This window comes from Mytilus galloprovincialis, chromosome 4 (assembly GCF_965363235.1).
Source record: "Mytilus galloprovincialis chromosome 4, xbMytGall1.hap1.1, whole genome shotgun sequence".
Taxonomy (NCBI): domain Eukaryota; kingdom Metazoa; phylum Mollusca; class Bivalvia; order Mytilida; family Mytilidae; genus Mytilus; species Mytilus galloprovincialis.
Window position 1 is genome coordinate 94,732,917 of NC_134841.1, and position 16,432 is coordinate 94,749,348.

The following is a 16,432-nucleotide window of genomic DNA, read 5'->3' on the forward strand; positions in this document are numbered from 1 at the left end:
ACTAATACTTGCGGGGGTTCTTCAAGTGTAAGCAAATGTTTGACTTTGGGTATTATCTCACAAATCCTCATTCCACTTTTTCCTTGCCACCATATTGTAGATTTTATTCATTCCAAACCTAAATTTACTCCATCGACAGACTTTCTAGCATGTACAAATGCATGTTTGATGATTGAAGAACCCACCAACCAAACACTCTTTTGTTGACCTGAAAGTCTTAAAGTGACGATCAGGCGAGTATTCAAATTTCAAATCAATTATGTACAATATATACAAACAAATAAATGATGACACATATTAAATTTGACTTGCTAACTTTAGCGTTGGTATTCTGATATATCTTTTATAAGCTTTTGATTCCCAACGACCAAAATCCTGAATTTCATCATCAGAAAACCCCATTTTCGAAGACTGAGATGCAGCTCCGATCCTAAAACTATGACTTTGAAAATTATCCGATGTAATATTCGCCACATTCAGAGCTTTCTTAAATTTAGAACAGCGTTAAACTGATAACGTGTAACATAGTTTCCACCGAAGTGTATGAATGCAGGACCAATGGTTTTGGGCCTGGCAATAAAATATTTCTTTAATAAATGAACAGGACATACATGAGATATAATTGAAGGTATAATTATTAAACTACCTTTGCCTAACTGATCAGTTTTTGAAAATTTAAGGTTGATAGAAACGTTATTTTCTGAAAAAACTAAAATCATCTAACGACAAAGTGTGAGAATGTGCCAGTGATTTATTGACTACTAATTCCCCTATCCTGAAAAAACCAAAATACGCCAAACTAAACAACCCCGAAAACAATAAGGTCTCATACTGTGAGAGACATACAGATGGTAATAGTGAAATCAATTTATCTAAAATCTGTGGTGTAATTGGCAATCTTGAATCCACTCGTTTGTCAAGCCTTTCCATTCCAATTAACATTTTCTTAATTATAAAATTGTGAGTGTTATCAGTAATATTTAACATTTTACATTTAAAGGCTATACCAAAAATATAAGACTTGACAGTAGACGGAGCATAACCTCGCACAGATCAATATGCTATAAAGTTACAGATAACATTAAGTGAGGGTGGCCAAACAATGGCATGTCCGTGTGAAGATCTAAATTGATCAAATGACCTGACAGCAGTTTCATAAGTGTCACTTGTGTTTGGTGAGATTGACGCCGTTAACAACTTGTTGGATTCAAATTTGAGATCACTTGAAGAAAAGACTGTGGGACCTTTTCTGGTTCTTGTAGCGCCTCTGGTGACATGCGACGAAACCGTGGCCACTGTTGACGAGAAATTGCATCCGCAATACAGTTTTTGTTTGATGTAATATGCATTGCTTTGAACTGAATATTGTAAACCATAGCTTTTAAGACTAAAGGACGGAGAATATGCATTACCCTTCTTGATCTAGACGTTTTAGAATTCAAGATATAAACAAGTGCTTTATTGTCAACGTGTAAGATAATTTTCTTATTCGCAAAGATCGCATACCACAAATGAAAGGCTAAAACAATAGGCAATAACTCTTAAAATGTAATGTCCTCTAATATATCGCAACCTAACCAATATGACGGCCAAGGAAAGAAAGCCCAATTAGGATGTAAATACGAAACATATCCACCAAACGCACTCCCAGCACTATCAGTAAATAACTCCATATCAACATTTGATATCCAATCGGAATCGGGAAAATAAAATTTGCCATTAAAACAATCTAAAAATAACGACCACAGCCTTATGTCTTCCTTAATTGACGCAGTGAGCCTTATATGGTGCCGAGGATTTGATATTCCTGATATTGCATCATAAAAACGTCTGTTGAATGCCCTACCCGTAGGGATCACTCTCGAACAAAAATTCAAAATGCCTGTAAAAGACTGGAGAACACGTAATGTTGTTCTTTTTTTGCCTAACAAATTTGAAATTATTGTTTTCAATTTCAGCCATTTCTCTTTGGGAATTTTTACAGACATTTCAATTGTATTAATTTCAAGCCCCAAAAAAGTAAGAACATGAGTTGGACCGACGGTCTTGTCATGTGCCAAAGGGACTCCTAAGCGATCACATAAACAATCAAATTCACTCATCAGGTTAAGGCAAGTTGAATCAGTCCCCGGGCCTGCAAACAAAAAATCATCGAAGTAGTGTATAACACTTTCCGATCCCGTTTTGTCCATAAAGATACATTCTAGAAATGTTGAGAATTTCTCAAACGTTGCGCAAGACAGGCTACAACCTTGAGGCAAACAGCGGTCCACGAAGTAAAAGTCCAAAAATTTGAAACCCAATAACTCGAAATCATCCGGGTTTACTGGTAAAAGCCTAAATGCCGAGCTGATATATTTTTTTCCAATTAGGGCGAACTTTCCTTGGCTACCCACCATATCTAGTGCATGGTCAAACGGCGTATAAGTCACAGAACACAAACCCTTATCAATATAATCATTTACGCTTAAACCGTGTGGGTATGATAAATGCTGTATAAGCCTCCAAGAACCATCCTTTTTAGGACATAAGCCAATCGGAGACAATCTTAGATTAAAAAGTGGTATATTGTTAAATGGACCAGCTATTCTTCCCAAATTAATTTCTTTCAATAATTTTTTTGCAACTTCAACTTCATTGCCAAAAACAGAAACTAGATTTCTACAATCAGTAGTCATCCTAGGTCCAGTATAATTTAGACGAAAACGTTCCAAAAATCCCAAATATAATTCTGAAGCAACTGTTTTATTACTATAATTTTCCAGAAACTTGCAAAGAACATCAAATTTAATTGGCGTATTAGCGATTGAATGAACCGTGGAAAGCTGGTCGCTGGAATCTGACAGCTGCCCTTGGATTAGCACTCGAGCCTCGTTGCGAACTGTTATTTGGTTGTCCAGCAGCGAATCTAGGACCACGCCTAAAATTAAAATTTGTCTGAGCACCATGGAATCGTGTACAGTTTACCGATGGGTGAATACCTGAACAACGTAAACAACTATGTGAATAATGACAGTTAGGCCTAGTACAGGATCCATTGTTATAATCATAACATTTATACGCATTAGTTACAGGGTTTGGATTAAATTGTGTGTTATCATCATACATGAAGAGTAACCAAAGCTCTAAATCAACTGTTCCCCAGTTACAAGACGGCATTCTTATTTTTTTTAAACGGAATTGCTCGTCATACCTCTTCCAGCCTAAACTGGGAACCCTACTAGCTCCCAGTCGTATGTTACTCATGTATTTCAGAAGCCCTGTTGCCTCTCCCAAATGACTTGACAGGTAAATATCAATGAAAATCAGGAATGCATCAGTCCACTGACTAATACTATTAATCTTTACTGTTGATGCTTTTGGTTTAGATTGTAGAACACCATCTTTGATTATTAAAGTATTAGAATTATCATCAATAGGTACTGGGTTCGACAATAAACAACCCAGATCAATATATTCACCATTTAAGATTTTTTGTCTGATATTGCAAGAAACATTATTACCAAAATCATTGCTGATGCTGGCAATTTCATGTACAGAATTAACATTAGATTCAAAATTTTGAAATGTACCTTGTTCATTGATGTTTTGTGAATACGACTCTTCGTTATTCGGTAAATCCACTGAACTGTTAAACGTTGTAGATGGTCCTGATGCATTAGATGTTGTAATTTGCGTCCGTGGCGGCACTACATCATGTTCTGTTTGAGACAGTGCAGCTGTCCTGTCATTATCAGTAACACGGGCTGTTCTCCTTCTTTTAACTCCTTTTCCCCTCGCGACAGTTTTTCCCCTACGCATCACTAACCTTCCAATAAATAAACACAGTGTAAAATAAAAAATAGTTACCAATCCTAAAATATATGTTTAACTAAATATAAAAGTAGACATGAAGTAAACAACGCGATATCTGTGACGGAAAAGAATTGATCATAAATCAATTAATCAAATGTCAATTTAAAGCATTTACCAAATATTTCTTAAGGGAAGCCTAGTTAAGTATAATTCTCTTAAATAATTTGCAACATCAAATAACAATTAGGTGTACCATGTATAATTGTATTGTCTAGCCATATAAGTTGACTCTCGGCGTGCATCGAATATTAAATATAAATTACATACCTCATAGGAAGTTGCCAAAATAATCTGTATAACAAAATGCAATTAGCATGGATAGCAATAAAAGACAAAGCAATAATGTGAATGAAACTAAAATTAAATTAAATTAAACATCATAATTCGTTATATAGACATATAATGAACATAAACAAATAAAATCGATTGAATGTATTAAAATTAATATCAAGTAATCATGTGTATAATAAGTTAAATCAATAGTCTGACCTTAAATCAATATAAATCCTTGAAGATAGCGTTTGCTGATGATAACACAATGTTGACTGCTGTACCCCTATTTTTGACTTTTTTACCTATTGTGTCTGTTTGTTTTGTTCACGCATCGGTGACAATATAATGGAATTTGATGCGACTGTCATACAAGTGAGAGGTTTAGCTAGCTATAAAACCAGGTTCAATCCACCATTTTCTACATTTGAAAATGCCTGTACCAAGTCAGGAATATGACAGTTCTTGTCCATTCATTTTTGATGCGTTTTGTTATTTGATTTTGCCATGTGATTATGGACTTTCCGAATTGATTTTCCTCTGAGTTCAGTATTTTTGTGATTTTACTTTTTTTGCAATATTTGTGATGAGAGTGCAAGAGCAGTTAATTTATATGTAGTGTAATAAATTTAGACATGCGCGTCTGCTTTGACCTGCTAATGAACTATTGCTGGTCTTCCTCTGATAACGCGATTTAATGGTCGAGCCCTTTAAATCGAATTATTATACTTTGTAATTGATGCTAGCGACTTTAAGGACGTTAAATCGTCATCGTCAACATAAAACATCAAGCTAGGATCGTTTAAAACACCACCAAGGTTATCCTTGTCACAATCCTCCCTTGCTGCTACGCCAAAGATGTGGATGTCTTGTTGTTTTGATAATTGAATCTCCAGATCGATTTCATCAAGATTGTTCCATCTCGCGTTTGAGAATAACACAACGAGATTTCGTGATGAGTTGAATATGTTACTTTCTCGAATATGTTTTAAAGCATGGCTTGTGTTTGAAATCGTTTTCCTTATATCAATCCTGACCTTCAATGCAGCGGAAATTAATTCATCGATATGAGAAGACCATGATAAAGTAAACATTTGTTCTATTTCGTCCGAATATGAAAACATGGCTATTTCTGCATTAGGATTATAAGTCTCTTTTTGTTCTACTGTTCGACGAATTGCTGTTAGACGTTTATTGTAATCTCTACTCGTTTGGTTATTGTGTGTATCCAGAAGAAGGATAATGACTTGTTATTCAGTTACCAGAGAACAGTCTGTAAAGATGAAATAACATTTGAAGGTAATCAAAGAATACCAACTTTAAATGTTCAACACAAAAAATTCATAGGATAGACACATTTTGTATTTACAAATGTATATTTTGTATCCTGTTATGATGAATTTGTTGGTTTATTATAGTATAAAGTTATTCACAAAGTAACAAAAATAAAAAATTGAAGATACCAAAGACCGAATAAGAAACCTTTGAATAACCGAAACTCAAAGTTATGGGCTACGAAAAGATACAAAACAAATACTACGCTATAGAATAAAGAGATTGGTATGGATTTAAAGAAGTATAGATAAAAGTTACGGCTGCTACTTTGTACAAGTTATTATATAACATACATATCAAGAAATTTTTCCATTCTAAATGGATTGTTTGTATTGAAAAAACCCTTAATAATTGTGGTGTTTCAGAGTACTGGCTGTCATAGAGTGTACCAAAAAATGTAGTCATATCAAATCTGGTCAAACAATGTCTCTGTGATCAGTTCAAACAAACTACTGTTTATGATTCAGCTAAATGTTTAAATTATAGAATTTTCAAAACAGTTCATAATTTTGAAAGATATATTATTGATCTACCATATGATCTCCGAAAGGCATATTGTAATTTTAGATGTATGAACCATAAATTGCTAATAGAACAAGGTCGTTTTTGGGGTGTCGAACGTGATGATCGCATTTGCATTTGCGATTTATGTAATTTATGTGAAATTGGTGATGAATTTCATTATCTATTTAAATGTACTTTTTTTCAAATGAAAGAAAAAGGCTTTTGCCCTGTAATGTGTACAAAAAGCCAAATGCTATAAAGTATTGTGAACTTTTTTGTTCTGATGACTACAATTTAATTGTCAAACTTGCCAAATTTTGTAAAATTGTCCTGTCTGTTATAAATTAGATTTGCCTTCCACTGCAAATTCCTTAAATCATGTACTTTATGTATACCATTGAATATGTAACCATGTCATTCTATTATCTCATTATTTTGTATATATGTATATATGTTATTGTTTGTTATTACTGTTTATATTCACATCCCTTGATGGGGTCTTGAGAAATAAAAAATTTCAAGTTTCAAGTTTCAAAGTTTCAAGTGGCAATCAACTATGAACTATAAACTCATACCATACATTGCCAAAAAGAAATTATCCAGATATAATCATCTCATTTCAGTACCTCACTCTTTTAAAAGTCAGCAATGCATTGAAAGAAACTCAATTTTGTCCAATACATGTACGTTCTGTTCTTTTTTTCAAAATGAACCATTATATAAAGGAAGACAGCTGTTATCCAAATATATTCTTAGCGTCAGCTATGATTTAAGACATTAAAGCAATATTAAACAGTCAAAACAAATGTAAGAGCTACCGCTATGTCTTCTTTTAATCGAAATCTGACTTTTTAGTTCATCCTTTCAATAAACATAACCCATTTTAGTAAAATATATTGTAATTTTTCACTCAATTCATGTGTCATCTCATATATAAGGTCATTTTGACCTTAGGCTTATATTCAAGTTTGACTGTGAATTTATTTTTTGTTTGACAATAGTGCGATTATAAGTGCATACATAAGTTGCATAATGTATTATCCAAATTACTTATAACATTACAAATACAATTTGTACTATTTCATCATTTGATGAATAGCTTCATTATCTTGAATGATCATTAAAAAAACGACAACTGCTTTTATTTGGTTCAATCTGTTTTAGTGTTTTTTAGGGGTTTATTACAATTTATTGTACTTTACCACACTAAACAACAAATCACTAATCATCTGACCATATGTACTGATGGATTTACTTGTGCTACAATATTATGATTGAAACAATGAGGTAGCTACAATATTATGATTGAAACAATGAGGTAGCTACAATATTATGATTGAAACAATGAGGTAGAACAATATCACTGAGTGTTGAATGTTTAACGTACCACTTGAATATTAGTCTGATATGAAATACATTCCTTTCATTTTTATCATAAGCCAAACATGCAAGTAAAATCTAGACGGAAAAGGATTTGTTAAAGAAATTGACTTGATAGAGTAGAAAAAATGAAATAAATGTCTTAGATTTACCTACAAAACGAAAATCAAATTATACAAATAACAAATTAATAAATGCTATATCAAGAATGCGTTTGTTGAAGTGCTTTTTATACCCCACTCGTAATTGAAAGTAGCAAAAACAAGATGAAAGTGTCTAACAGATATAACAACAAGGGCATACACGTTACAACTCGTTCCTGTTATACGTCTGACTAATTTCAAACTCGTTCCCTTTTGAAGTTCTGGCGGAAAATGTGACGAAAAATTTAAGGTTTATTCATCATATTGAAAAATACAAAAGTATCTAGAAACAGGAAATCATTGTCCATCAGATCTTAAAAAACCACTGTCATGCCGCTGACCAAATATAACACCATTCTGTTCAGTAGTACCAGAGAAAAGTGTGACAGAACATTTTGTTGGATGAACAAACGGACTGGTGGACGGACACGGTGAATGAAAAAAGTAAAATCACAAAAATACTGAACTCCCAAGAAAATTTGAAACGGAAAGTCCCAAATCAAATGGCAAAATCAAATGATAAAACATATCAAACAAATGGACAACAACAGTCATATTCCTGACTTGAGTCCCCCACTAATGATATTAAACACAGTGAAAACTAAGGTCAAGTATACATTTGTATATGCGTTTTTGTTTCTTAGACAGCAATGGAAAATCATTTCAAACAGCCTGTAATAATAACATATATCCAAGAAACAATAAATTATATAAGAAATTTCAATTTTTACCAAAGATACCTTATCCTAACATTTTGCGCTGTATGACATAAAACCAGCTATTTGCAAGCGTTCAAGAACAGGAAAATATGCTGTCAGGGCCAGACTTTGGGTAATTGTGATTGTAATCGTTAATCAGCTGTAATTGATTACAATTTTTCAAGTAATCAGTGTAATCATTAATCAGCCAAAAATCTGATTACATTTAATTTAATTTAATCAATTACTTTTCAAAATACCCTGTAATCATGATTACTTTTTGATTACATTCTGATTACAATGACCAAAATGACCAAAATCTAAAATTGTGTTTTTGGTCATTAAATGAACCTCTTTGTTATTAATATTTGATAAATTTTTAACATACTGAAATGGTTTGGTTACTTTAAGCATGTCTACTTCAGTAAAAAATAAACTGTTACAGTATTGAAAAGTCATCATTAGCCTAAGCAGAGACATATAATAAATTATATACCTTTTCTCTTGGTATAAGATATTGTACATACATGTAAAATCATTGTTTTATAATGATCTTCATATTAATATTTGATAATAACTGTTATATATTCAAGTAATACTTTTCTTAAACCCTGAATTATAATCTTTTGTTAATTTTTGTGATTTTTGTCACGTTGAATTGACAGGTCGGATACTAATTAAGGTTTGTTTTTATTGCAATTACCAATTGAGTATAGCTGTAGGGAAATATATATGATAAAAGATGATTCAGACATGAAAATTTATCTAATTAGCACAAACTAAATTAAAAGTTGGACAAATATGTTGTTAAGAATTTTAAAAAATGTATTTGGACTGGACATGTAAAATGCAATGATTTTTAGTACTTGCATATTGTTTACAATTTGGTTAAACATTTCTATTAAAACATAGTTTTAACTGGTAACTTTATTTCATCCATATTTAAACTTTCATAAACTGCAACTTGGAATACATATAAATTATGAAATAGGTCAGAAGACAAACAAAAAACTCTTGTGATATAGATTCTTTATTAAATTTGATTCAAAATAATTCAGAGATCATTGGTGATAAAGTGTAATGTATATATATATGTAGTGAAATTTGGTGTTTATTTAAATAGATGAAGCTTAATTTGAAGTTATCTTTTTATAATTGAACCAAATAAAATACTTTCTCAAAAATGCTATAGTTATATTGAACGTTTATCATTCACATCAATCAAAATGTTTTGGTTTTAAATTCATTGTAATCAGATGTAATCATGATTACTTTGCCAATGTAATCATTAATTTAATCAGATACTTTCAGAAAAGATGTAATCATTAATTTAATTTAATCGTACAAATGACAAAGTAATTGTAATTTAATCAATTACATTGAAAGTAATCGGACCCATCTCTGATCAGGGCAAAATAATATCAGTATTAAGGTACACACCATCAGAAGGATTGATGGTCAAATCGTTGTTACATTTTGTAATTACGTATTACTATGGAACGCCACAGCTGTCTTATGTGAAACTCTGTTATTACTTTATGTCGTTTTATTATTACTTAATGATATTTTGTCTTTATTTAATATGGTTTTGACATTACGTAATGATGTTTTAATATAACTCGATATGGAATAGTCATTACTTAATGGTCATAACAATACACGATCTGGTTTCGTATTGACTTGATATAGTTTTGTCATTACTCAATATGGTTTTGTCATTACTCGATTTGGTTTCACCATTATTTAATATTGTTGTGTTATTAGTCAATGTGGTTTTAACATTACTTGATGTGTATGTGACTTAACGTAATGTAGTTGTTTCATTACATGATGTGGTTTTGTTATTTCGTAATGATGATTTGTCTATTCTTTATATGGTTTTAACACTATGTAATGATGTTTCAAAATTTGACGATTTTACACTACTTGATGTGTTTGTTTCATTATTTGATGTGGTCTTGTCATTCTTTGATGTGTTCCTGTCATTCTTTGATGTGGTTAACCCATTACTTGATGAGCGTAAACCACGTGACCAATTCGGAAAAACCTGTTCTATTTTTAGATAGATTTCCATGTTGTATGAGTTTTGAATGAGTGTGGCCATCCATCGAATTAGTGTTCAAATTAAAGTTCGGGCTACTATTTGAGTTAAACTTTGAGTTAGTTTTGAATTCAAGTCATGCTTAGAATTAAAGTTCTAGTTAGCATTGAGAATAAATTGACAACGCCATGGCTAAAAATGAAAAAGACAAACAGACAAATATTAGTTATGCTCTATAGTTTCAGGCTCTTCCTTGCAAATTGTATACAATTTTAAATTAACAAGTTTCATTTTAAAAATCAGAGCATTTGTCCCTAAGATATAATGAATAATTCTATATTGAAACCGACATAACCTAGACATTTGTATTGTTCTTTACTCGCCGGGATTCGAATCATGCTACTGAGATATCGTGGCACCAAATCGCATTGCACTATACCCGACTCGCTAGACTACTCGACCACCTAGGCTCAAAAAAGAGCTTTCAGTGGCCGGTTGTTTCATTTCCTCTTCAGTTTTAATCTAGCGTCGTAACACAGTATATATGATATATAAGGCATGACGATGGAATTGTTACAGATGAGATGAATTATTTATTGTGGAGGATCCTACAAATTAATGTAAGATGCAGCCACAGAAATAATTATATAATAAGTACGTCTGAACCATGTGAACCAGTTTCATCATATTTTATCAATCGATCACCAGCAGTGATGGTGATACAAGGCTGACAATACATTATGTATATAAAATTCGTCTAAAAATCAGTATCATCAAATTGAGGTAAATATAATCATAAATTGAGGTAATTAATATGGCCTTAACAATACCGTTTCGATCCCTAACATCACTGAATAAGTATTAATAGTCGAAATCCGGATCTGGTGTACATGTGTTTGCACCTCATGTTTAGTATTTATTAATAAAAAATTATAAGATAAAATATTACATAAAGTTAAAATATGGGATTCGGAAACAAGTTTGTAAAACCTCATGTTTGCTATATACCATCTTTTCCGCAAATTTATTGTTCTCTGTTTGCTTTTAAATTAATAATTAAGATCCAGGTTTTAATGACATCGGTTGTTCGACCTGTTAGTGAAATGCGTTTTGTTTAAATATACTTTTCACTTTTTGGTCTTTTGAAAAATGTTGTTTGTGCTGTATTTATATCGTCTACAACGACATTTGATAAAAACACACTTAGAATGAAATTCAAAACAGTGTGGCTGTGGCCATTGATTGATACATTAAATTCATCCATTGACTGGGACAATTTACGTGAACGTTTGTCTGTAACGATCACTGTTCACGACGTACCTACGATAGACATTTGAACTGTGGGGTCACCAAAGTGTTCTTAACGCCTTTAATTATAAAATAATTCGAAAAATTAATCAGGAATAACCTTTATGTTTTGATTTATATAATTGATATAAATCAAAACATCGTGTTATTTCTGATTAGTTTTTCGAATTACTTTATTAAGGTGTTGAGAACCTTTGGTGACCCCATAGTTTAAGTGTCTTTAAAAAGTACATAGTGAGCAGTGGTCGCTACATACAATCGTTCACCTAAATTGTCCCAGTCAATGGATGAATTTAATGTGTCAGTCAATGGCCACAGCCACACTGTTTTGAATTTCATTCTATAAAAGTTGCGGTTTTTATCCAACGCAATCATAGGTCAAACGTTGTTTTCCATTTAGACATGTATATATTCATGAATATATAGCTATCACCAAATATCAATTTACAGTTAATTTCATATGATAATTTGAAAAATAGTTCAAGATATTCAATAGTCTTTAACTAAATGTTTTAAAGTCACAAATACATCGCAATACATCATCATGGAATAAGGAATTCACTTATAAAGTTCAATCATAGCATCTAGACTCACACCTTGACCAAGGTAACAGTTGATAAACTGCTGTGATATTAAAAAAAAAATAGTCGAAATAGAAGACCTCAAGACTGAACGGTTAATTGGATGTGGTTTATTTACGATTAAGCTCTAAATAAAAATACAAAAACTAGATAATTGTCCTCCAACAGAAGAATACTTAATATTATGAATGCGATTTTTACTTACGTGGCAAACCAGAAAAGGTTTTAAACTATTAGTATCTTAGAAATATAGTTGAATCGTCTAGGAAATTAACTTCATCTCATCTTGAATAACTAAGAAAGGTACTTAAGATATATATATATTCTATTTTATGTACTTATTTGGCTTTATCCCTATTTTGATCTGAGCGTCACTGATGAGTCTTATTTAGACGAGACGCGCGTCTGGCGTATTAAATTATGATCCTGATACTTGATAACTATTTACACCACTGGGTCGATGCCACTACTGGTGCCATTTCGTCCGCTAGGGTATCACCACTGCAGGGGCGGATCTACCCATTTTAAAAAATGGGGTTCCCAACCCAGGACAAAAGGGGGATGTTCAAACTATATGCCCCCATTCAAATGCATTGAGCGGCCATAAAAAAGAAGGGGGTTCCAACCCCCAAATTGATCCGCCAATGCACCAGCCCAGTAGTCCGCACTTCCTTGTTGACATGAATATCAATTCTATGGTGCATTTATATAGTCAGAAGTGATCAACCATTGTTGCACACAGTCTATGAACTCATGACGATTTAGACGCTTGGCACCTGTATCTGTCTTTAGAGTTATCATTGATATAAAAAAAGATGGGGTATAATTGCAAAAGAGACAACTCTTCACTAGAGACCAAATGACAAAGAAACTATAAGTCACCAAACGGCCGTCAACAATGATAAAATCCAATACCGAATAGTCGTTATAAAAAGAATCGAAATAACAAATGTAAAACAATTCAAACGAGAAAGCTAACGGTCTAATATATGTACAAAATAATTCCTAACGAAAAACAAATGTTACACAGCAACAAACGAAGATCACTGAATTAGAGGTTATTTACGAGTTATTTTTTATGTATGGTAGCTGTCGCATTTTGGGGTACTATATTTTAGACGATATTTGAATTTTTCACATCGACACTGATAGTGAAAGCTAATTTTGCCAAAACAATTTATAAAAAAAAAACCGATAACAAATCGATACAAAATAATTTTGAGCTTTATGTTTGAAAGTAATATACAAAAGAATCAATATAAGTCTCTTATACCCTAGAAATAGATAGACCGGGTATGACGCAAAATGAGTTCTAAATATTCTATAAATCTGACATTTTACTGTCGCTTTTTAAAAATGTCATCAGTGCAATTATTATACTTTGTAATTGATGCTAGCGACTTTAAGGACGTTAAATCGTCTTCGTCAACATAAAACATCAAGCTAGGATCGTTTAAAACACCAGCAAGGATATCCTTGTCACAATCGTCCCCTGCTGCTACGCCAAAGATGTGGATGTCTTGTTGTTTTGATAATTGAATCTCCAGATCGATTTCATCAAGATTGTTCCATCTCGCATTTGAGAATAACACAACGAGATTTCGTGATGAGTTGAATAAGTTACTTTCTCGTATATGTTTTAAAGCATGACTTGTATTTGAAATTGTTTTCCCTATATCAATCCTGACCTTCAATGCAGCGGAAATTAATTCATCGATATCAGCAGACCCTGATAAAGTAAACACTTGTTCCAATTCGTCCGAATATGAAAACATGCCTATGTTTGCATCAGGATTGTAAGTTTTAATTTGTTCTACTGTTCGTCGGATTGCTGTGAGACGCTTGTTGTAATCTTCTCTTGTTTGGTTATTGTTTGTATCCAGAAGCAGAATGACCTGTGATTCAGTTACCAGAGAACAGTCTGTAAAGATAAAACAACAGACATGTGAAGGGGTTAAAAATACCAAATTTGAAATGTTTAAAACAATAAATTCATAGGATCGACACATTTTTGGATTTAAAAATGTATATTTTTTATCCTGTTATGATGAATTTGTTGGTTTATTTAAGGATAAAGTCATTCACAAAGTAACAAAAATAAAAATTTTGTGATTCCAAAGATCGAATAAGAAACCTTTGAATAGCCGAAACTCAAGGTTATAGGCTACAAAAAGATACAAAAATATACTAAACAATAGAATAAAGAGATTTGTATGATTGTCAACGATTATACTATCCACGTCATAAATATGACAGTTATTTTCTATTCTTTTTTATTTGACTAATTTGCCTCTGTTTCTCCAATACATGTACATTCTGTTCTCTTTTTTTTTAATGAACCATCATATAATGTAAGACAGCTGTTATCCAAAATAATTCTAAGCGTTAGCTATGTATTAAAGACATTAAAGCAGTTACAGTCAAAACTAATATAACGGCTAAAGCTATGTATTCTATTAATTGAAAATCTGACTTTTTAGTTCACCCTCTACATATGCATGACCCAATGTAGTAATAGCTTCAAATTTTGAAGCTCAATTCATAGGTCAGCTTTCATATAAGGTCATTATGACCTTAGGTTTATATACAAGTTTGACTGTGACTTTATTTTTTGATTGACAACAGTGCGATTATAGGTGCTTACGTAAGTCGCATAATGTATTATCCAAATCACTTATAACATTACAAATACAGTTTATACTATTTCGTTAATTGATGAATAGCTTCATTACCTTGAATGATCATGAAAAAAATACGACAACTGCTTTATTTGGTTTAATCTATTCCAGTTTTTTTTTTGTGGTTTATTACAATTTATTGTACTTTACCACACAAAACAACAAATCACTAATCATCTGACCATATGAACTGATAGTTTGACAGGTACTACAACACTGAGGTAGAACAATATCACTGAGTGTTGAATGTTTAACGTACCACTTGAATATTCTGATATAAAATACATTCCTTTCATTTTTATCATAAGCCAAACATGCAATTAAAAAAAAACGCAAAAAGATTTGTTAAAGAAATTGACTTGATAGAGTAGAAACAAGAATGTGACAGTACCAGATGCCCCACTCGCACTATCATTTTCTATGTTCAGTGGACCGTGAAATTGGAGTCAAAACTAATTTGGAATTAAAATTAGAAAGATTATATCACAGAGAACATGTGTACTAAGTTTCAAGTTGATGTAACTTTAACTTCATCAAAAACTATCTTGACCAAAAACTTTAACCTGAACTTTGCACTATCATTTTCTATGTTCAGTGGACCATGAAATTGGGGTCAAAACTATAATTTTGCATTAAAATTAGAAAGATCATATCATGGGGAATATGTGTACTAAGATTCAAGTTGATTGGACTTTAACTACTACTTTGACCAAAAATTTTAACCTGAAGCGAACGGACGCACGGACGAAAGGACGAACGATCGAACGGACTAACAGAGGCACAGACCAGAAAACATAGTTTAAGTTTCTTTCTCACTGACATATATCCCATTCCTTTTATTGCTTTTTTTATTAAAGCATACTGTATTAGCATTGTTCGATTATTATATTCCAAAATTGGTCAAAAAGTATTTAAAGTACATTGGGTCTAGTGTTTTAAAACATTAAAATTTCCATCCTTTTCTCCTCGATGAATCAAACATTTTAATCTTTCATATCAAATCCAATAGTATGTTCTGGGTTTAATGATTTCATGGTCAAAAAGTGTATTCAGTTAAACAAAAGGTATGCCAAGCGAAGCTCACAAAATGTTTCCCCAATCTCTATTCGGAGTCCTCGATTTGCATTATATCGTGAAGATAATGAGAAAGATTCTTTAAGTGAATACAACGTGTAATGATATATGCAAGAAAAGAGGGGTGAAAGATACCAGAGGGACAGTCAAACTCGTTAATCAAAAATAAATTGACAAAGCTATGGCTAAAAATGAAAAAAGAAAAACAGACAAATATTAGTACACAAAATAGAAAACTAAAGACTAAGCCACACGAACCCCACCAAAACTGTGGTAATCTCAGGTGCTCCGGAAGGGTAAGCAGATCCTGCTTCACATGTGACACACGTCGTGTTGCTCATGCTATTACAAACCCGGTTAATAGTCTAAGTCCGATATCATCTGTGAAACGGTTATTCCATAACGTTCAACCAGATGTGACAAGCCCAATGTCGAGGCAAAGTAAACCAAAAAAATCATTTGGATAACGAAATAAAAATATAAAGTGTAAAAGTATTTTTGTGCCAATATATATATATTCTTGTATGAAAAGTTTCACAATATGTTGTGAATTGATTGAAGATAT

General features: G+C 32.2%; 1 protein-coding gene across 1 annotated transcript in view; it reads right to left on the reverse strand.

Moving 5' to 3' along the window:
- Positions 1-13,321: 13,321 nt before the first annotated feature.
- The window catches only part of LOC143073454 (matrilin-1-like), a 48,322-nt gene continuing 45,211 nt past the window's right edge, over positions 13,322-16,432 (reverse strand). The window contains exon 12 of the mRNA XM_076249014.1: positions 13,322-14,036. Within this exon, the coding sequence (XP_076105129.1) occupies positions 13,453-14,036 (584 nt within the window). The 3' untranslated portion in view covers positions 13,322-13,452. The remainder of the gene's footprint in view (positions 14,037-16,432) is intronic.